Source organism: Gossypium hirsutum, chromosome A03 (genome assembly GCF_007990345.1).
Source record: "Gossypium hirsutum isolate 1008001.06 chromosome A03, Gossypium_hirsutum_v2.1, whole genome shotgun sequence".
Classification (NCBI taxonomy): Eukaryota; Viridiplantae; Streptophyta; class Magnoliopsida; order Malvales; family Malvaceae; genus Gossypium; species Gossypium hirsutum.
Genome location: NC_053426.1, coordinates 12885097 through 12908791, shown reverse-complemented (window position 1 = coordinate 12908791; position 23695 = coordinate 12885097). Strand labels below are relative to the sequence as shown.

The 23695-nt window shown below is 31.5% G+C and overlaps 2 protein-coding genes across 12 annotated transcripts; one reads left to right on the top strand and one right to left on the bottom strand.

The window, feature by feature from the left end:
* The first annotated feature begins 2198 nt into the window (after positions 1–2198).
* On the top strand, positions 2199–4432 carry LOC107886186 (ankyrin repeat and SAM domain-containing protein 6). 2 transcript variants are annotated; one of them, XM_016810042.2, is made up of 2 exons: positions 2199–3232; positions 3364–3808. In XM_016810042.2, the coding sequence occupies exon 1, from the start codon at positions 2352–2354 to the stop codon at positions 3210–3212; it is 861 nt and encodes a 286-aa protein (XP_016665531.1). In that variant the 5' UTR covers positions 2199–2351; the 3' UTR covers positions 3213–3232; positions 3364–3808. The 2 variants fall into 2 exon arrangements, with proteins under 2 accessions (XP_016665531.1, XP_016665533.1); XM_016810044.2 differs by lacking the exon at positions 3364–3808 and adding an exon at positions 4172–4432 and having other exon boundaries at positions 2207–3232.
* A 1536-nt stretch (positions 4433–5968) lies between these two features.
* Positions 5969–10256, bottom strand: LOC107886188 (uncharacterized). Of its 10 annotated transcripts, none has more exons than XM_041108657.1 (7): positions 9800–10210; positions 9096–9356; positions 7549–8937; positions 7191–7442; positions 6895–6975; positions 6294–6779; positions 5969–6167 (listed from the first exon to the last, which is right to left on the bottom strand). In XM_041108657.1, the coding sequence occupies exons 3-7, from the start codon at positions 8806–8808 to the stop codon at positions 6111–6113; spliced, it is 2136 nt and encodes a 711-aa protein (XP_040964591.1). In that variant the 5' UTR covers positions 8809–8937; positions 9096–9356; positions 9800–10210; the 3' UTR covers positions 5969–6110. The 10 variants fall into 10 exon arrangements, with proteins under 10 accessions (XP_040964591.1, XP_016665539.1, XP_040964588.1 ...); XM_016810050.2 differs by having other exon boundaries at positions 7549–9209; positions 9309–9356; XM_041108654.1 differs by having other exon boundaries at positions 9061–9209.
* Positions 10257–23695: the final 13439 nt, after the last annotated feature.

Below are 23695 nucleotides of genomic sequence, written 5' to 3'. Positions count from 1 at the left end.
ATTGATTAGAACATAATACATTAATTATCATTTTATTTCTTCGGTTGACAATGTATTAGCTCATATGGATCCTTGAATTAATTTTGTAATACTAAAGATTAATATGTTTCATTACCATATTGAGTATAGAACAACAATATATTAGCTCTTCTAAAGTCTTAAATTAAATTTGTACTACAAAAAATTAGTTTGAAAAAAATGTTTTTTATCTCTAAGAATAGTATGCGCTATTATATCCATTTCTAGTTGTGAGATGAATTATGTAATTTGTTTTTGGAAAACCAAATAGCCCATAGTAATAAGTGTTAGCTAACGATTTGAATTGTTCATGATTTCGAACCAACTCATAAACTAAGACCTAAAGTCTTCATTATCTCTTCCCGCAGGTCTGTTCAACCCCAAAGCATCCCAATTTTGATTTCTCCTAGGACAGTCATGGATAATATGCCCATTTGTTTCAACATCGACCTTACATCTCGGGCAAATAGTTGTATTCTTGAGCCTTTTAATCTGCAAATTATGATAGCTAGGAACATAGTTTTTAACAAATCTCCAATTTATAGTCTTTACTTTTTGGGGAACTTCAGTGCCCCACAAAGCTTTGTAGAAATGCTTGTGGATAGGTTTATTAGGATTGTTACTTTCGAATCGAAGTCTCTGTAATTCTTTGTAACCACTTCGAACTGAGTATTCCACTGTTGGCTTACCTGACCATGTCATCATGTCTTTAATCTCAATTCGAGGATTTGGGACGTTGACGATACACAAGGCATCAACATCACAAAAAAACTCCCAAATTAGATGTACATTTCATTGCTTTCTATCTTGCACAAAGAGATCTTTTACCAACATAATGTCTTGGTTAAGATGAGGAGTACTAACCATATTATGACCTTCTCTAGGTAGCCAATTATCTTTCCAAATTCGAATTCGGCTGTCATTACAAATATGTCATTTTGTCCCCCTTTCCAACAACCCTCTCACGCTCCAGATACTATGCCAAGGTAATAAAGGCTAATAACCCAATCTAGCTTCCATAAAAGTGGTGTTAGAATAATACTTGGCCTTTAAAACACGCGAAAGTAATAAATCCAGATTAGCAAATAATCGCCATCCCTATCAAACTAATAAAACAATATTAAGTCGAGCCAAGCTTCTAAATTCTAAGCTCCCATTTTCCTTAAGATCACAAAGGGTATTCAAAGAACACCAATGAATGCCCTTTTTATCATGTCCTTTTTGTCACCAATATTTTGCAATAATAGCCTCCATCTTTTAAACTTATTCTTAACTATTGCATTCATTGAACTATTACATTTCCTTAAGAGAATAAAGTAAAATAAATAAAATGAGCTTTTATATGTGTTGATAAATTCTTTATTTAAAAAAATATCACAAAAATACATGCTTGAGCCTAGGCATAAAGTATATATAAACAACAACAACAATAATAATAATAGTTTTCCTAGCTCAAACAAAGTTTAAAAACCCAAATTTTATATCAACTAGTATGGTTTGTACCATGCTTTGAGTTAATTAGAGAGTAAATATTTTAAGATTAAAATATACTCCAAGTCTCTAGACTCTTTGTAGATTCTTTGTAAGTTTAAAATTTAGTTTTCATATTTTTACTTTTAAGAATTTAGTTTTTCTATTTTTCAAATTTAAAAATTCAGATTAATTATTAACACCACTAAATTCTTTTGTTAAATTCATTAGTGGTCATGTAACAAAAATGGTATTACAATAAACTTGAATTTAGAAAATAATTTCAACCTGTCTTTACAACTCTTAAAAGTTACATAATCACTTTAATCAAATTAAAGTATTTGGACTAATCAATGACATTGTAAAAGTTGAAGTATCAATTTTTTTGAAAAATTTGAAGCATTAAAATTAAATTTTAAATTAAGGTGTAGCACAAAGACCAAAATTTATATATTCTTAAAATTGAGTATAGCATTGTGACCAAAATTAAAATTTTACCATTTTAATGAAAAAGTGACACGTGTGTTTTATATAAATATATTAACATAAGGACTAAAATAGGTGGGTGACTAAGCACCAAGAACTTTCTTTTCAGTGACTAAAATGAAAGTGCTGTAAGAGTTGAGTGAGCAATCAGTTAGTTTACCCATAAAAGAATTGGTAAGGGACAAAATGTAGGAATATATAATTTTGAGGTAACATCTCAACTCACAGTGTCTTCAGCTCAACTCTGTTCTTTCTTCACTTCATTTATTTCACTCTCTCTCAATCCAAACACTAAACCTCTCTTTCTTCTCCTTCTACTTTTCCTTCCACACAATCTTCACAAATAAAACAAAATTGAGAGGTGAAGTAAAATAAACATGGCGGACATACAGCAAGCAGACGGAGTGGAAGGGCCATTGCCGGTAGCTTCATCTGAGACGGTTGGATCGAAACGCCAGAGACGTCCAAGCGTTCGGTTAGGCGACATCGGCGGTGAGCAACCTTACGATTCTCATGTAAGAAGACCCTTCTCTTCTTCCAAGCAATGGAAACACCACTCCAACAACCTTTCCTTAAATCCCTCACTCGCCTCTCCCAATTTTAAATCTTCCAAAACTCGCGCCCTTACCAATCTCACTACTGATTTCAACGCCACCAACGACACCCTCGATGACCATACTGAAGCTCAAAACAATTTAGATGGCGTTTCAATTGGTAGCTGGGGAGTCAAAGATTCCACGAAACGAGGCCCCGCCACGAAACGGCCTCGGTCCAATTGGGTTCCCAAAATCGATGATTCCAATGGCAACAATAACAACAGTCATGTGGAAACAGAGGACAAATACAGTGGCAGCAAAGATAACGAAAATTTCGACATGGAGAACTCGGAAAGTCCCATGAAAGAGCAGAGTCCAATTCATTCATTGGATAATTTGGGTATCGACGGCAACGAAAGGGAAGTTCTTTACCCTGGAAATAACCAAAGACGTACGATTCGGACCCGGGTTTTCGATGGGGTCGATTTATCTGCTCCGTCTTGTGAGGAAGATGGGGTTAGTATATGGTTGAATAGTTTGGGTTTAGGAAGGTATGCCCCGGTTTTTGAGATCCATGAAGTGGATGATGAAGTTTTGCCATTGTTGACATTGGAAGATTTGAAGGATATGGGAATAAATGCAGTTGGTTCAAGAAGGAAACTGTTCTGCGCAATCCAGAAACTCAGTAAAGGCTTTTCATGACATTTATCACCCATTGCAATGTAAGAGTTTTGAGCCTCATTAACCTTTTCATGTTTTTTTTTTTTTTAATGTAGTGGAAGTAGGAAAATATATAGGGCGTTTTTGTTGTTGTTGTACTATATGAATCTTATATCTGGTGCAATTTTTGCAGTGCATTGTTCTTATATGGTGCTTTTGTTAAGGTAATACTAACTATTTGTTGAGAACTTTAATGGAAGACATGATACAATATCAACTTTTCTTTTGGTTACATGAAAGTGCTTGACAAAATTAAGTAATTTCAATCATATTCTTATGGTTTTCTCATTTCTTTTCTTGTTGTATAGTGAAGTACTTGATTATGGCGTGTTTGTATGGAAAGTTGATATCAAGGAATAAAGCATTATGTCCAAGGTGTTTATTTACTCTGGCTGTCTTTTCCTGTGAAACTGTTTTTTTGAATCAAAAATAGACTGGCTATTGATATTTGAGCTCCCTTGGTAGAAATTTTTGCTACTTGAGCATCTTTTCTTTTAACATATGTATTTCCATATCATCTCAACTTACCTCTCACCATGTTCTTAGGATCAACAATGATGTTTTGAGTTGCCTTGTTTTATCATGGTATTATGTATATCTTTAGTTGGCATACATACACAACTTTAGACGGCCTAAATTCTACATGGATATCTGAATCTAATTTAACCTTCATAATTTCCTTTTTCTTCTCTCTGCCTGGCACAACTTGGTAATTAGCATACTTCTGAAACAGTGATAGTATGAACAAGACTGGAGTCATTTCAGGCTTCAGCATTTTCATATACTACTTGACATATTGTTTGCAGTTCTTAGAGTCCGATACATTACTTAAGGTAGGATATGATTTTGTGAACCACAAAGAAAGAAACAAACGAAATACGAGTTGGTGCTAGAAGGATTAGATTTCTAACTGTTTTTGTTTATTCTTGAATTGTGGATAGGTATTACTGAAAAGAATCCTTGGGTGAGAAGAAACGTAGAAACTCTTTAAGGAAAACCCAAATTTGTTTTCTGAAACTTCTTTCCCGTTAGATTCTTGTTTGATTTGTGTGAATGGACTTATCCATTTCCTGTCAAGTCTAAACCAGTCAGGTTTATTTGACCTTCATTCAAAGGCAAAGCCAGTTTTGGTGCCTCTGTTTTAGGAGCTTACGCATGATGCATGAATGGTTTTTCAATTATATTGCTTTTATGATGTTTCATCTATGTTACTCATATTTGGGCCTGCATGTGTGTCTGATACAAATATATACTATTTTTTCATGTATACGAAGGATCTTTAGTCATACACGCACTGGACATGACATGAGTGCTTCAACAAAAAATGAAAAATGGGAGTAACATAGTATTTCATATCTTCTTAATATCCAATTGCTCATCTAGAACTGGGAATGAGATATAGATATGAATAAGATGGAATATGTTTAAAACATTAATATCCAATTGTTCATAAATCTCTAACCTGTTAATGAGCCAACATTGGTACAAATTTTTTTCATGTCTTTTATCCCAGCCCAATAATTAATATGATTATATATACATTATAATCAAATTTAAATAAAAATTAATTTTATTTAGGCCAAGTAAGATGAACATGAATTACTTACAAAATCTTTTAATCAAATTGGATCGAATATGAGATCAATTGTGAAAAATCCCCATCCAAATCCGGTGAATGAAATGAGCTGAAAGGGTAATTCAACTTACGAACGTTGGAACAATGATGTTTTCATAAATTGGGAAATTTACTTTGTTTAAAATTATGTTTTAATCACTTAATTTTCAAAAGTTACATAATAGTTACTGATATTATATTTTGGTCACTCATTCATTAATTTTCTTTACCCCTTAATGAAATGATGGCATGACACGTGAATTCTAAGAGTTAATAATGAATTTGAAGAAGCTTTTGAACTGGCTTATATATATTTTGTTGTTCATTATATTACTGATTTTTCTATTTAATTTTTTTATTGTTTATAAGTTTTATCACATTTTATAAACCAAAAAAAAATTTGATTTTACTAAAATATTTGGTTAAATAAAAATTTTATCATAAATAAATAATAATCTGATTCAATTAAAATAATTTTATTAAATGAATTTATATAATAATAAATTAATTAAATTTTATATTGAATTAATTTATATTTAAATTATTATGTTCCCATTAAAAAAAAGAAGAAAAAGAAAAAAAATGTTACTTTAGTTTTAAATAACAAAATTCAATTCTTTATACAATAAATAAATTCATATTTCATAAATAAAATTTTATAAAAAATAAATTTATATAATTTAACCTAATATATTATAATTATATTAATTATATATTACCTACAAACTTTTATGGTCAATTTATTGACTATTAAGAAATAAAAATAAAAATTAAATAGTAAAGAGTTTAATTACAATATACCAATTTGTACAAATTCTTTAATAATGAACGGGAAATTTTTTATTAATACTATATTTGAATTATCAAAATAATTTTTTTTATATTATATATATGTATTATTTTGAGTAATAAATAGTTTTATTGGTTTAATTATTATTTGAAATTTTTTTTATTATTATTATATAAAGTTGCAAATAGTAGCCATAGTTTGTATAGAAATCAGTATTCATGGCCCTATTCATAAAAAGCTCCGAATTTGATTCCATCATCTCAATTGCACTATTCATGGCTGAAAGTCAAAGCTTTAATTTGGATGCATGTTCTGAGAAGAGTAAAATGATGATGATGAATAAATGGAATAGTTTGATTATTGATTCATTATGTACAAATCAATGGCCACTTTTTAAGGGCTAAACGAAACAGACTATATCCAGATATGTACAGAAATCTTAACACAGCCAATACTTGTGAAGCTTGGCCATGTTTTAGCTGCTGATGTCAAAGTACTTTGGATTTGACGGAAAATCGTACTCCACATGTAGCTGCAATGTCAATGTATGGGATTAGAGACAAAGAAATATAAAAAACCGTTAGGGTTCCTTAACTCTCTTCACTGCATGCACAAGATATGGATGTTTTCGCAAATACAAAAAAGAAGACACAATTACCTGACCCTCATCAGCATCTGACTGGCGCTGCGGGAAAACCACTCTCATATCATTGTACAAGTAGAAGCGTCGCTCCCCTTCCATGTTCATGTTTCCTGCAGGTGCAGACAGAGGATCGGATTTGCACCTTCGGACAGCCTTTGAACATTTCTTGGTGGAAGAGCATAAAAAACGGAGGTGAAGTGCATAGCGAAGAACACCAGAACCAACACTACTCTCATTGACCCTTGATGAGCTATGTACAAGTTTGCTTAAATTTACATTGCTATTGTCTGATGAACTGCTTTCTTTGTTACGGATGTTAAGAACTCCGGAACCACTATCTAAGTCACTTTCTATATCTTTCATATCCCGTTCAGGATATCTAGGAGTATGTAATATTCCAGTATTAGGATCCACTTTTGTCTCGGAGCATTTGCGGTTTTCTTTTCCTGGCATGTTAGTTGCAGCAGCAGGTGCCAAAGTAATCCTTTGGCGCATAAATGTCTGTTATTGAAACACGGATATAAAGTGCCAGAAACAGAGAAGGATGATTATACAGTATCAGTTCATAATAGTAAAGTTTTAAGTAATTCAAAGGTTATTTATCTCTACAATGTACCTTCGTACCAGCAGGCATGTTGGTCAGATCGTAGTTACAAAGGAAAGTGTGAATAGGTGTCTTTTCTGGATTGCTCAACACCTGTGAACACCAAATTGCAAGTTACTCATGACTGTCAAGCTATACTACCAGCTGGTATAATAAGCCTATATAATAACCTTTAATCAACACCTAGGAAGCCTGTAAAATGTTACAGATCAAATAATTGATGCATCATCAAACGGCCATTAACTGACACTATTTGAAAATAAGATGATAGATTGATTGGAAAGGTTCTCAATGCTAAGTAACATTACCAATTGTATCCGCCCCTTCATAGGTACACGAAGGCGACTCTTTTCAGCTTGTGAATTGTCAATGCTCAGGCTCCGTTTCATTTTTGGGCCTCTAGACTTGTTTGTGGAGGTATGCCTAGCAAGATCAATTGATGAATAATAGAGCAAGTAGTTATCTCCTTCAACACTAGTTACTGCAAATGGAAGTTTCTGTGATTGCGGAGAGAAATTCCCACCCGCGATACTGAGAATAGCAAGGAAACCATCAATTCTCTGCATACAAGTAACCGAAAAAATGAAGTAAAAAAACATCGTGAGTTTAGGCAGAGTCTTTGGATGAAACACGCACAGCACCTTGCACTACAACAATTTTGCTAACCTGACTAACTTTTCCGGATAACAGCCGACCAGACAGCAGTGACTCCTCAAATGAACCAACTAAGGACCTTCTAGCAGATGGTCCACTACTAAGACTTCTAACCAATTTTCCGCTTTTAGGAGCATGATTCAAGTTCTGGCCCCATTTCAAAGCAGTTTCCGAGGTAAGATCAGGAGAACATGGATCAGACTTATTCTGCAAATCATCAAAATGATGAAATGATTTACTATACAACCTGAAATCTTCATCTGTCTGAACAGATACTGTCCCATTAAGAGATTGCTCCAGCTCCTTGAATGTCATATAATCATCATCTAACTGTTCCGCCATATCCTTGCATCCTTCAGCATATTTTGTTCTTTCAATAGATTTCGGACCAAGAGGAGACAAAGATAAGGGAGGTGAGCCTGCCTTCTTAATAGGAATTGTGATAGCCGGTGTCTGGTTCCTTCTTTTATTTGTTTCTCCAAAATAACTTAGCCCTCCGGAAGAAGGTACAAGATGACTGCCATATTGCAGCTCCTTACTCTTAATTAAAGGAACATCAGAGAGGACCACTGAGTTTGCTTGAGAATTTTCAACAAGTGAATTCTTCCATTTCTGAAAACAAGATGTAGAACAGATTGCAAGGTCTAAAGAACTAGAGTTGTTAACATGAGCCTTTTTATGCTCTTGTGACACATAAATACTGCAGCTTTTAGTTCTGCTGTCGAAACCACTTTGGCTGATACCACCACCTATATCCAGAGCATCATGGTTAAATTGATCAGGGCCGAGCATTCCACTCAAAGGAGACAATAAGCGCTTCCTTGCAACTGAGCCATTAGACTCAGCTACATTACTGTTTATGCTAACAACAGTGGAAGTTTGGACTCCATTGAACACATCGACTGGAGAATGCAATGCCCTTGCTTCAAAACCGAGAATTCTAGGAATAGGTGCCTGAATATTCTTCCCATTTTTATGAGTGAGCCTGCCATTTTGTTCCACAGTACCGATTTTCAGCTTATAAATGTTGGATCTACCATCTTTATTCACATTCAATGTTTCGCGTTCCTTTTGAAGCTCCCCAGTGGTTTTTATTTGCAGATCTCCAAAAGCTGAACGAGGCAAATCCACCTGAATTTGATTTCCTCCAGGCATCCTTATTAAATCACAGTTGCTCGCACCAACAATCCTGTGTGGGGTCTGCACAAATGTGCACAGTGATGCAGCCACTTCCTCGGCAACACCACTAGAGGAGACTTGAGGCAACCCCATTTTTAACTATCCGTATCCAAAATTCAAAGACCTTCGCAGCTACTTTGTTATCGACCCTTGAGCACTTTATTCTTTATGGACATACATGAATGCTTGACTTACTAAACCAACAATGGAATTCAAGTTGCCCTATGTTATCATAAAACTAATAAAATTCATAGATGAAAATTAAAAAAAGGATAAAAAAACAAGGTCAACTACTGCATTTTTGTGTATATGGCACAAGTATCATTAACTATCAACTAAACCCACCCCTATTCCAGCAGCTAGTTCACCAAATTGTGCACCTGAATTCAGAATCGTAGCAGAAAGGTTGAACACAATATCTAACTCCATCCTAGCAGCCTGGCAAGGAAAGATAAATAGGTAGCCCATGCTTTGCCAGACTCTAATATATCATCCTGCGCACGGTGCCAAGAATCAGCCAATGATGGAAGAAAAAGTGAAAGAATGGAGACATTATGTATATATATATATAATTGGAAAACACCAGAATCTACTTATTATGGCCACCAATCCTGTTCCCAAGCATTTCCACAGACAAGAAGCTAAGAACAAAAAGGAAATTCTCAGAATAAATTCTTTGCATATAGGAATATTTCCAAATAATATATACTATTACCAATCTACCAAAAGAACAAACAATCCAACAACAATCAATCACATCAAAGCAATGGTAATTGGAAAAAAGAACTAAACCCCAAATACAAACAATCATAAATCTTTATTTTAAACCACAACAAAACCCCAATCATAATATTGGTTTGGGTTTTTGTTGATTTCTACATTCAGATGAAGAGATTTTGAGAAAACTTTCAACTCTTTTCTCTTCATCTTCTAAACCAATCAAATAAAATATATTAAGAAAACTACACAACTTCGAGAAAAAATCCAGCTTTGAAGGATACAGGATTCAAAAAATAATAAAAGCCAATAAATTTGACCATTCCTATATAAAAAAAATGAAAAACACAAAGCAGAAATAACATACCAGTAAAATTCCTGATGATCAAACACAGCTCAAAAACTCAAACCCAAACCCAACAATCTAAAACACAAAGAAAGAGCAAAAGAATAAAAAAACCCATATCTTATTCCATGAAACTTTTCTTCTTCCTTCTTCTTTTTCTACTGTCTTCAGCTCTCTTTGCGGTTCTTTGCATTTCCATATAAACTCTCTCTATCTCTATCTCTATCTTTTTACCTATGTTACCGATATGTTTCTAATATATTATCTATCTATATATTTTAACCTTTTCTCTTTTCCCTATGTACAGTGTTGCTGAATTATTGTCAGCCTCCCAAAATCAAATGAAAGAAAAAGAAAAGAAATGTGTGTCAAGAGTTAGCTGAAAAATTCTTGGTTGGCTGTAAATTTTCTTTTTTATTTCATCAAAAACCAAACTCACATGCTCCTCTCCTTTTTTAAGTTTTAATTTTAAGAGCCGTCTTTAGTTCAAGTTGCAAGGTAGCGGCTGTCCTTTGTCTTGCCCTTACATTACATGTCGTTGTGTACGTTGTTTTCTTGGTGTTAGTTTAATGTATTGAATGGCCCCAGTTAGCCATTGCCACCCTTTCTAGGCCTATCTACTTTCATCTCCCTAACCGCTACGAGTTCGTTTATTCGCCTACTTGTGTCTATCACCTTTCCACCTCTCTTAGGAATATATATGTATATTTCATTCCTTTGTATCTTATTAGTTTTTAGGCTTCATTTAGGATTGATAAATGTTGTATAAAAACATAGTAAAATATTAAAAAATATATGATAATTTTTTTAAGTTATTTGTGCTTGTGTAATATAAAAATATATATTATCAATGTAACGCCCCTAACCCGAATCCATCATCGGAATAGAGTTACGGGGCATTATCAGAGTTACCGATTCATTTATCAGATATTTCATTAATCAGATATCTTTTCTTTTCTACATTCAAGTCTCGTATTCAAATCATCCGGATCTTTATAAAGAAATTTGATCGTCGTTTTCATTTATTTCATATTATAATACATTCAACTAATGCTCTAAACAAAATTATCATTTTACCCCTAAACTTTTAATTAATGACGATTTCATCCTTAGGTTAAAATAAAATAAAATTATTACAATTTAATCCTTATTTCTAGCCGTTATTCTCACACAAATTGATAACAGCCTATGAATTCTATAAAATGTCAGAATTTTCCATAATTTCAACACTTTTCAATTTAATCCTTAAAACATGTTTTTCCCTGATATTGAGCTAAATTAATAATTTCATTCAATTTTGTAATTTAAATAATAAAATAATTCATTTCATGCAAATTGGTCATTTTAACATTTTTTTTACAAAATTGCCCATAAAATTTTACTTTTATTCAATTTAGTCCATGAGCCTAAAACATACAAATTAGCCATGCTAGTTGAATATTCATACATATTTTCCTCCTCCTCCTCTCCATTCCACATCCTTAATTTATATAACATGCAACAAGTAACATTATCAATAATTTCACTATTTACTTATGTATATTTAAAACTGTCCATTTGCATCATAGTCACTAAATTATTTATATCTTAAGATACAGAACTCGAAATTAAGATCCGCTAATTTTCCCTAAAACTATACTTACTTATCTTATGAACATAAAATTTTCATAATTTTTGGTTTAGCCAATAAGTACAGTTTATTCTTTAAAGTTGCCCCTGTTCTGCTGTCTGACAGTTCCGACCCTTCTTCACTAAGAATTAATTATCTCATCGTACGAGATTCGGATGATGTTCCCGCTTATTTCTATTGAAAATAGACTCTTTAAGGATTTTAAACATATAAATTTAATCCCTTAATTATTTTTCTCCATTTTTTTATGATTTTCCAAAGTTAGAACAGGGGAACCCGAAATCATTCTGACATTGTCTCACAAAACTTATTATATCTCATGATTTACAATTTCATTGCTTACACCGTTTCTTCTATAAGAAACTAGACTCAATAAGCTTTAATTTAATATTTTATTCATCCTCTAATTAAATTTCTACAATTTTTTGAGATTTTTCAAAGTTAGACTATTGCTGCTGTCCAAAACTATTTTAGTGCAAAATGTTGATTTCCATTTTGCCCCAAATTTCACAGTTCATACAATTCAGTCCTTACTTAATTAACCCCTCAATTAAACTAATTTTCTCAATTAATACTTTTCCTAGACATTATAAGTTATTTCATAACTATTGAAATCAAGAATTTCCACATAAAACTCTAACTTCAAACTCTTTTACAATTTAGGTCCCAAACATTCACTTTCTATTCAATTCTTTCAATAAAATCAGCATATAAACAATTTAAAGCTCTAATTCTATATCAAATCATCATATACTTCCAGCACATATTCATAGAAGCTTTCAATTTCTTTCATAGAATCAAGAACTAATGAATTCAACAAATGGACCTAGTTGTAAAAGTCACAAAAACACAAAAATTTCAAGAAATAATCAAGAATTGAACTTACTTGCAGTAAAAATATGAAAAACCAGCTTAAGGGAACTCTTCCATGGTGTTTTTGTTGATGAGAATGCAGAAAAATAAAGAGAAATCTAGATAATTCCACTTTAGTCCTAGCTTTATTAAGTAAATTTTGCAATTTTCTAATTTTGCCCTTATTTTCTTGGTGATTTCGTGCTCTTGCCGTCCAGCCCAAATAGACCTTGGGTCTATTTTCCCTTTAAACCCTCTTTCTTTTATCATTTAAGCTATTTAATCATTTCCCACAATTTTGCATTTGATACAATTTAGTCCTTTTTGTTCAATTAGCTATCAGTACTTTAAAATTTCTTGACGAAACTTTAATACTAACTTATTAACACTCCATAAATATTTATAAAAATATTTATGGCTCGATTTAAAATTCCCGAGGTCTCATACCTCGTTTTCAATTCTAATTATTTTAGTATATATATTTTTTGTACATTTCACTATTTCAAAATTTTTCCTAACTTCACATTTAACTTATACTCACTAAATTAATAATATTTCCTACTCATTTTTCGGATTTAGTGATCTCGAATCACTGTTCCGACACCACTGAAAATTAGGCTGTTACAACCAATGTACCAAATTCTAACCGTATAAAAAATAACATAATACTATATTGAAGGAAAGAAACTACACATATTATATGACATCATAAAATACTTTTAAGGAAAAAACAGTTAAAAAGTTGGTTTTCTAAATTTAGGCTATTTTTTTTATTGAGGAAAATAGGTTGATTTTGTACAGTTAATTAGGGTGTAAATAAAACACTGGTACTTATAAGCTATTTGAGCTCGATTAAAAAAAATTCAAACTAGGTCCAATAATTATTGAGCCAAGCTCGAGCTCGAGTAGCTCGAACTATCAATTGAGCCAAATTCGAGTTCAAAAATACTTGACTCGAACATCTTGCAAGCCTTATCGAGCTTTTCATATTTTTATATTATTAACCTTAAACTTAATTATTGAACTAAGCTTGAGCTCGAGTTCAAGTTTAAGTACAAAAATTAATAAACAAGCTTAATCAAACTCGAATAACTTAATTATATCTCAAATCGAATTTAAATTTAAAAATAAATATTTGATCGAGATCAAACTAAATATTAAACTCTGAATTTCAAGTTGAGCTAAGCTGAGCTTAATTACACCCTTACAGTCAACTGCCATCTACTATAGGGATAAAGAAACATTTGTTGGAGTGATGAATAGATAATACTTTTTGCTTGCGTGGCAGCATCCCTGCAAAATCATCGACCATCCGCAAAATTGTTGGATCCCAACAGTTACAAAATCAAGACTGTTGGTGTTTTAATAGTTGGGACCAGCTCTAACGCCCCGAAAATTTTGATTTTGAATTTTAATCCTAATCAAGATAAGTTGATCAGTTAAAATTTTCGAATAAATTATCTTTAAAATTTTGGATGAAAAGATTAAAATTTATACTTTTAGTAAATTTTTTGGAATATGGGTTTAGTTGAATTTTCAACTTAATTTTTTATTTTGCTATAAGGTCTAACTTGAATTTAAGTTTTGTTTGAAGGACTAAAATAAAAAAAAAAATTCTTTTTTTTTTACGATTATTGGTTTGCGCATGTGTGTTGTTATTAGTATTATTCAATACTATATATATGTATGTGATATTAGAATTTTTATTAGACCTCTATGAAGAGTTTTGCGTTATTATTATCTAAGAATTTTAGACATTATTAATTTAAATGTGGGTTTAAATAAGTGGTGCGGTATAATTAATTTATTTTTTATCTTAAACTATAATATTATTTTTATATTTAATCTCATTATTATAACTATTTTTATATTAGCTGTGGATAAATCGTACTGCCAATCCCACCTTAAAACTTTTACATAAAGAAAGAAATTTGAGTGAAGTTAAAATTTTAATGGGATAAGGGAATTAGAATTTTGAAAGTTGACTCAACTTTTTAACCCAAAACCCACCGATTCCTTTTACCAAAAAAAAGAGAGCTCTTCCCACCCTCTTATCACGTCCTTGTTTTGTACCATGTTATCACCGCCTCTTGCTTTGCTCCCAACAACCTAACCATACCACCATGCCACTGCCAAATATCATCCACACCAATTGGTCGTTCCCTTCTCGCCGCTGCCTTGCTCTTCCTTAACCTGTTAGTATTAGATTAAATTAGAAATTGATTCAGTTTAGAATAAATGAAGTTGGCTAGATTAAAATCAGATTAATTATTTGCATGGGATTCATCACTTAGTTTAGTTTTAATAAGATATCTATTTTTTTATAATCCGCATGATGTAGCGTGTAGGGTCCCATTATCTCTTATTGTTTATTTTGCGAATTACTTTAAGCATACGTGAGTGTTGTTATTGTTACATTTTGCTCATTTAGTGTGATGGTTAGTCATTTATTAAATCGCGTTAATCATGCAACGGTGGTATTCAGTTGGACACTCATGTGTCCAAATGTCTTTCCTTCTTGTGTTACTTGAGCAAAATGGTTTAATGAACTTGAACATTGAATCAAAACCTTATTGTTATTTATTGAATGTCTTGATATTATTTCATTCTTATTTATGATTATATTGCGTGTTTGGAAATTTCTCTTGAATGTGATTTTCATTAGAAATATTACATGAATAAATATGTTGTATATGATTGCAATGATTTTATTTTAACTATAACATTTGTAGTTTAAAATGTATTGGATCTCTATTGAGTTGTAAAAAACTCAACACTTGAGTTTTTAATTTTGTGCGTAGGTAATAGGTAGTTCATAAGCTCATGATCGTGTAATATTGCCAAAGAGTCTCCGCAATCTATATTTTATAAAGACGGTTTTTACTTATTTTAGCATTGGTTTGTACTTAAGTTCACCAAATTAGTTAGTCATTTTTTATATCAATTAATTGTGAATTGATTTTAATATTTCTCATAAGCTTGATTTTTGTTAAATGACTTATTATGTGTCATAAATTGTTAAACTGAATGTGATTGAATGATTGGCTAAGCTAGGCACTTTGGCGACCATCATAATGCTTTAGATCCAATCAAGTTTTCAAACCGAGTTTGAGTGTTACATCAATAGCAAAATCAAGTTTTAAAAAATAAAAACATTATCATTTGGAACTCTCCTATAGACTCTTCCAATTTCATTTCATTCTCACTCAATTTTATCAATTCAAATCTCTCAATTTCATTCTCAAATTCATTTTCTCTCAATTTTCAATCTCAATCTCTAAATAAATTTCAAAATATTGCATAATGTAATCTAATACATGTTGCAGGTTTTAAAAATGTCAATGTCACTAATTCATCTGGATCATAAACACATTTCTTGCATCTAATTATAGATGGTAAGAAATATTGTTATATATTTTTTATTTTGTTAATAACATTATAAATTTGTTGAAATATTTATTTAGTATTTTATTTGTGTCTTGTATTTACATAATTAGGATGAAGATCAAATTATTCAGATATACATATACAATTTAAGTACAAGAGCAACACATTATATAAAGCGGTACTTGAATGAGGCAAGATTCATACACTCTTCCTGCATATTTGGTGGGATTAAATTCTAGGCCTACTCTTATCAATGCTTTGTTGGAGAGATGGAGACTTAAAACTCACATTCCGTCTTTCATGTAGTGAGTGTACAATTATATTTGAAGATTTGACATTACAACTTAGTCTATCGATTATGAAACAATCAATTAAAGTTCCAACACAGGTTTTGCAATTTTGAACAACAAAAAAGGGGGAGGTGGAGTATGGATTTAAGGGAAGAGGTATGTGGATTTGATATATTTTCTTGCTAATGAAACTTTTAGGGATAGTTTTTGCTAAAAATCTCGGTTTATTGCTATGGATAATTCATACTGTACATGCTTGAGTATAGATGATTTCTATGAATTTTCTTTTATTAATGTTAAGTTTCTTACTACATTATTGATTGATTTGATAGTTTATTGTTTTGGAGGATTAATTAAGGGGAACCTTGTTATGAAGATTATTTTTAAGAGATTGTCGCAATGCTTTTGGTAAAAAAATAAAAATGGGTGGGGAGATTGTTAGTGCCATTTGCACATCCAATGCAATGCCAATTACAACTTCTCTTGCAAGCAAGTTGTGTCTTTTTTATTTTTTTATTTTATTTTTTTTACCCAAATGATTTTAGATTTTTCTTATATCACCTTGAGGATTTTAAGCAACAATTTAAAAGATTGGATCGTGAAGAAAATTAGTCAAGAAAAGATTTATTTGAAGACTTTTGGTGTAATTAAATTTCCTTAAATAAATATATTTTATTTTTTAAAGAGGTTTGTTCCCAAAATAATCTCAGAATATTAGATTTTTTATTGAAGACTTACTGAGCACAATTCAAGAGGATTGAAGTTCTTTAAGCTAATGAACGCTTTAAAGAAGACTTATTTATTTCATTATGTGTGTGAGATTGAGAGCATTTATTTGTTCCTAAGGAATTTGTATTAGTGCATATTTATTGTAAACAAACTTTTTTTTTTTTAGCTTCCAAGGGCAAGTCTTAGTGAAAAGAGTGGTTTAATTAATGTACTGAAATGAGATTATAACTTGATAAGTGAGTTGAACTTAAATCATATTTTATACTACAGATTGATAGTGGATAACTCTTTGAGTAAGGCCTTGCACAAGAAAATGTTCTTTTGAACTGCGTATCCAACTTCTATGTTCATCTCTAATTTTACTTTTCTAGTGATTAAAGTCAATTGTCATTGAATGTGCAATTGATAGACCTCTTTAATATAATCTAATACATAATTAAGGGGGTAATGAAATTAGTTAGCAACAAATTTTTAAGAAACGGACCAATGGTTGTATCAATCAAGTCATCTTTTTGTCGGTCCAACCAATTCAATTGGTTTGATCAAATCATCTAGTTCAATTAAATAAATTATTAAAAAAATAAAAAAATTCGATTTAATTACATATTCACAGTTTAACTCATCTAATGATATTTTTTAAATTAATACATTAATAAATTTTCAGTTCAATTAATCTAACCCATTGATTTCAATCGAGATAAAACATAATTGATTACAGTTTGAAGTCTTTCTCTTTCACCAACCAAAGCAAAAATTAGTCAAAAGATAATAGATCAACATGTTGGACTCTTGCTCTTTGAAATGGACCGCTTGAACGAGAAAATGATTAATGTTAATTGAAATTAAGGATACAGCAAAGGCCAAGGTTTTCACTACAGATCGAGGTAATTATCAATTAATTTTTAAGTCTTATTTAGGCTTGTAAATATAGAGTATTTTGTTGTGTCTTCAAGGTGAGGAAAATTGAGTATTTATAAGAAATGGTTATTGTTTATTGAGGTGATGTCCTAAGTAAATTTCATGCATGTCAACATGTATATTGTTCTAGACTTAACACGTATTAACTGGTCCACTTGTTTAACTTCGCACCCTCTACCTGCAAACACTTAGGGACATGTGAACTAAGCTCGCAAACCCTCCCCACAAACTCTTAACGTACAAGTCGCAGGTAGATAATTCGAGTTATAATCGAGTTTTGGGTCGATAAAAAGAAACATCATAACAATACTAATGGACACAAAAGTCTTGAAGAGTAGCCAAACCCTTCACCAAGAGAAGACTTATTATTTTTTTTATGGAATTATTATTAACCTAAATATGTTTACGATTTTTTTAATAAAAATTTCCGTCAAAATAATCAATTTATTTTCCACAAATTTTTTATTCCTTCATAATTGAACAATGAATCACAATATCTTCAATGGCACCGGTAAGTACTTTTCAGTTCATACTAATCACTTTTGCCAACGTCCCAAAGATTTGAGAATTTCTCATTCTTTTGGTAAAATTCCTATGTAGGCCCTTGTACTAAGGGTTGGTTTGTATTTCGCTCCTTCTACTAAAAAAATCGTTAAATTAGTTTGCCTACATTAGATAAAGGAGTAAATTGATTCTTCGGTTAAAAAATTCATTTGTTCCCACTATTAAAAACTAGTCCCTGTACGTTAACATAATTTGTATGTGACACATCAAATGTCATTGTCTGACTATTTCGTTAGTCACGTCAGTTTTTTTAATAGCACAAATAAATGGAACTTTTAACAAGAAGGAACAATATGTTCTTTGATCTAATATATAAAGACTAATTTATTCATTTTTTTAATAGAGGGAGCAAAATGCAATCTAACTCCAAATATTGGAGTCTCTACAATACTTTTACCCCTCTCTCTCTTTTTTTATTTTTATTTTCTTACCATGCATTTTCTATCATCTATAATCAATAATGCGAAGTGTAGGATATAACACATTTTCTGAAAGTAAATAAAATATCTTTGTAATTTAAAAAAAAAAGGCTTCAAATGATTAGATTGATTAATATTTAAACTGAACTACCATTAATTGAAATTTTAAAATTTTTAATTATTAACCAAATCAATTTTTATTTAAACCTATTAACCGATTGAATTAATTATGGTTAATTGAATTAAACGAAATTTTCACATATTTTTCTTTTATGTTCAAACAAGTTTAAAACATAAAAAAAAAATCCATGAAATAAAAAAACTCAACAACAATAAATAACAAAACAATGCTAAATAAAAAACATACTAACAAACATTACATTAAAAACATAATTTTTAGTTTTTAGTTTACTTTTTTTAGTTCAATTTTAATTATGTAATATATTTTTAATTTTTACAATACGCACAATACCATATTAGCATGCTAATTGTATTCTAACATTTTATTAAGTTCTCACAAATTTTTTTTTACATATAAGTATTACATATCTCTATAATTATCCATATTTCATATCGTACCCTGTACATGATAATATAATTTACTTACATGTTTGTATTCAATTAAACTTTCGCATTTATACCTTGTACTATTACATAATAATCAATTATCACATAACACTTTGATTCAGTACATTTTTAGTCCTACATGCCACTAATACTCAAATTATATTCAAACATATAAATATATGAAATCAAGCGTAAACCCATTACAAGAATATTTGTAAATTTATTAATTTTTATATATTGAGCTTATATAATGTATTCTACCTATCTATAATATATTATTAATAATTTTAGTTAATTTGATTAATTATCTGTTTTTGAACCGAATTAATCAATAATTAATTTTTTCAAAAAATTTTAACTGACTTAAAATTAAATTAGATTGGATGAATCGATTAACCAAATTAATTCAGTTAAAACCAAATTGTCTCTTTCTCCTTAGTTCATCAAATTGGTAAGTTTACATTTGTTTTTTGTTTTGAACTTTCTGATTGTTGTATTACAATATTGCAACAAAATGTGGAATAGTTTACTTCACTTCAAATAGGAACACTCAAACGCCAAAGATGTTTACGTAGGAAGAAATGGGAAGCGATTAGGGTTTTATAGTGCAGAAGTAAACAATTAGGAGAGTAGGGTTGGTTCAAGTTCATACAATGTATCTAAATTAATTTTTAAATTCAGGTTCGATTCGGTTTGAAAATGATTTATTTTTTGCTCAAGCCTGGTTCAATTCTAAGAAAAGTAAATTTAGGTCCGACCTGCTCACTAATATTTGACTTTTTTTTAAATGAGTCTTTATTTAAAATTATTTTTTTTAAAAATATAATATACTAATTGCATTAAAAAACTAAAACAAAAGTTCTCTAACATATTAAAAATACATTAAAAAGCATTTATTTTAAAAAACACTACCATGAATATAATAAATATTTTATTAGATTAAAAACCACAAATAAATATAATAAATAATTATTCTTAGAAGTTCACGTCAATATTTTAAATAAAATAGAATATTTAGGCTAATCAATAACATTACAAAAAAGTTTGCTAATTTAGCACGTCTCTGTTTGCTTTCTCTGGCAGTTTTTAGGGTTTTCTTGTTTCTATTGGTATTGGTGTGACGATAGTGTTTTTCTTCAGCTTTCTTTCTTGCTTTAGCAAATTGATTCAAATAATCACGTTACGCAATATTATGGAGGCAGATTTCACAGGGTTAACACTTGATGAAGAGGAAGACGCAGTTCTTCAAGTACAAGTTGGAGTGAATACGAATAGAGAAGATGGAGGTTTTCAATTGGTAGGGCGTTTCTTAATAGCAAGTATTATTCACTTCCCATCAACGAGGAGTACAATGGCAAATTTTTGGCATCCTGTACGAGGGGTTCAAATTAGAGATCTGGGGAAGAAAAGGTACTTAATTCAATTTTTTCATATTATCGATCTAGAAAGGGTTATAAAGGGTTCACCATGGACTTTTAATAATCACTTATTGGTTATACATAAGTTGCAATGGGGGAGGACCCTTTGAAAATCCCATTAATTTATTCCCCTTTTTAGGTTCAACTACATGATGTTCTTGTTAGTTTTGTCTCAGAAAATCTGACAATCCAAATGGGTAATTTTATAAGAAATTTCATAGAGTATGATGGTTCAAATCTGGGAAAAGAAAATAGGAATTTTATGAGAATAAGAGTTCAAATTGACGTAGGACGACCTTTGAAAAGGAAAAAATAGATAATGTGTTATGGAAAGTGATCATACATTCGATTTAAATATGAAAGATTATCACTTTTTTGCTTTTATTATGGTCGTTTGGGCTATAGTGATTCTTTTTGTGAAGCAAAGATGGAATTAGGAATGGAAGTGGCCGAGATGGAATGGGACTTATCACTTAGAGCACAATCTCAACGAGCTCTAACGATGACTAGCGTATGGTTATGGGAAGAAGGAGAGGGGGAGTGGGGAGGAAACAGCCAGGGAAGGAAAATTTTGGGGAATAATCTGTGGGGTCTAGCGAAAAATTTGGGTAACAGGAATAATCTGGATCCTGTATTGGGAATCAATTTGGAAGGGAGGGTATCTAATCCATGGAAAGAGAGTAGAAATTTAAGTAGGAATCAAGTGCATACCTTAATGGAACATGATCTTGAAGATGCGGTGCTTATTGGTGAGGAGGGTAAAAAGAGAAATAGAAGAGAGATTGAAGATGTCCTAGCCAAAAAAAAGACTAACACTTTGGTTGTAAGGAATAGGAGGGAAGTGGAGGTTAGTCATCAATCATCGACGGCTGCCAAAAGGCAAACCGACCGGGTGCAATGAAAATCCTAAGCTGGAATGTCTGTAGATTGGGGAGTCCACGGACAATTCGAAGACTTCGACATGTGTTGAAGTTATATAATCCCCAAGTGGTCTTCTTTATGGAGACAAATTTGTAACAGTCAGATGGGACGAGTTCAAAGAAGTTGCAGGTTGTTAAATGGCATTGATGTTGACTCAAATGGATCTAGAGGTGGGCTAGCGTGGAGATAAAAATATTCAACTTCAAAGTTTTTCAAAACGACATATTGACATGATCATTGAAGAAGCGGAGGAAGGATACAAATGAAGGTTTACTGGTTTTTATGGGTCTCCTTACTCACAAGATAAAATTGATGCATGGAATCTCTTACGTCACCTAGGTATTGTTAGAGAGCTCCCATGGATGGTTTGTAGAAACTTTAATGAAATTTTATACAAATTTAAAAAAGAAGGTGGTTTACCTCGGGAGGAAATATGAATGGATGTTTTTCGCAAGGTTTTGGAGAAGTGTAATTTGTTAAATATAGGGTTTACTAGAAACTGGTTTACTTGGGAAAGGGGGAAATTACCCGAAACTAATATTCAAGAATGATTAGACAGGGGTGTGGCGACTGAAGAATGGTTTCATTTATTTCCTGAATTTCAGCTTCAACATCTTCCACATACGTTTTCAGATCATTGCCCATTACTGGTAAACACAAAGAATAAGGACAGAGAGAGAATTTATAAAAGTTTCAAATTTGAAACATGGTGGGTACGGGAGGACTTGTTCTTTATTGAGGTCAAAAATATTTGGTAACATTCTGAGGGAGATTTATTAAGTAAGTTTGAAAGTATAAAAATGGGGTTGAAACGATGGGCCGGTCAAATTCGATATAATAGAGAAGAAAGAAAAAAGATGTTAACTTCTAAATTGGTAACATTATTAGAAGCTGAGAGCAATGATGAAAATTTAACAGATCTTATTGATACAAAAATCTAACTCAATTTTGAGATTGATAAAGACGAGCGTTATTGAGAACAGAGGGTACGAGTTAACTGGTTAAAATTTGGGGATAAAAATACCGCGTTTTTCCACAAACAAGCAACACAGAAACGACAAAGAAATCTGATTCGTAAGATGCAACATGATGATGGGAAGAGACGAATGAAATAAAAGAAAAGGAGATGATAGCCAGATCATAATTTCAGCAACTATTTTCAGCTGGAAGAAAAGAAAATTATGAGCATATTTTATCAGGAGTTAATCGGTGTATTTTGGACGAGGATAAATTAAAGCTAAAGATAAGATATACAAAGGAGAAAATTCAGAAGGTTTTGGCAAAATTGAGTCCCACAAAAGTTACAGGAAAAGATGGATTTCCGACGCTATTTTATCAGAAGTGTTGGGCAATTATTAGGAAAGATGTCACTACTTTTTGCCTCGGTCATCTGAATGTAGGTATGGAAATAAGCTCAATCAAAAAAACTAATATTGTGTTAATTCCAAAAATTTCAAATCCAGTTAATATAACGCACTTTAGGCTTATCAGTTTGTGTAATGTCATATTCAAATTAATGGCTAAAGTTATGGCAAATCGCATTCAAAATGTGTTAGACAAATGCATTGATCTTGCACAAAGTGCTTTTTCCCCTGGGAGATTGATTTCAGACAACATTTTGCTTGCTTATGAATTACTTCACACATTGAGACATAAGAGAGCAGGGAAAAAAATATTTTTGGCAGTAAAGCTAGATATGAGTAAGGCATATGATAGGGTTGAATGGAATTTTGTGGAGGCAATAATGAAGAAAATAGGATTTGATTCTGAATGGGTGGCCTTACTAATGAATTGTGTAACTACAGTTTCTTATTCGGTGGTTCTAAATGGGTACAGTGGAGAAACCTTTTTCCCTTCTAGAGGATTAAGATAGGGGGACCCGTTGAGCCCGTTCTTATTTTTATTCTGTGGAGAAGGTCTTTCTAGTCTTATGAAGTTAGGAATACAGGAGAAAAAAGTGAGAGGTGTCAAGGCAAGTAGAAATGGGTCTCAGGTTTCACATTTACTTTTTGTAGATGACTGCATGTTGTTTGGGGAAGCTACTAAGAGAAGTGCAAGTTCTTTGAAACGAATTCTGCATGAATATGAAGTCTGCTCGAGCCAGAAAGTTAATTATTCAAAATCTACAAATTTTTTCAGTAATAATACGCATGAGGGAGGAAGAAGAACAATTACTAAAGTTCTCGGGGTAAGAAGCTCAAATGATCTGGAAAGATACCTAG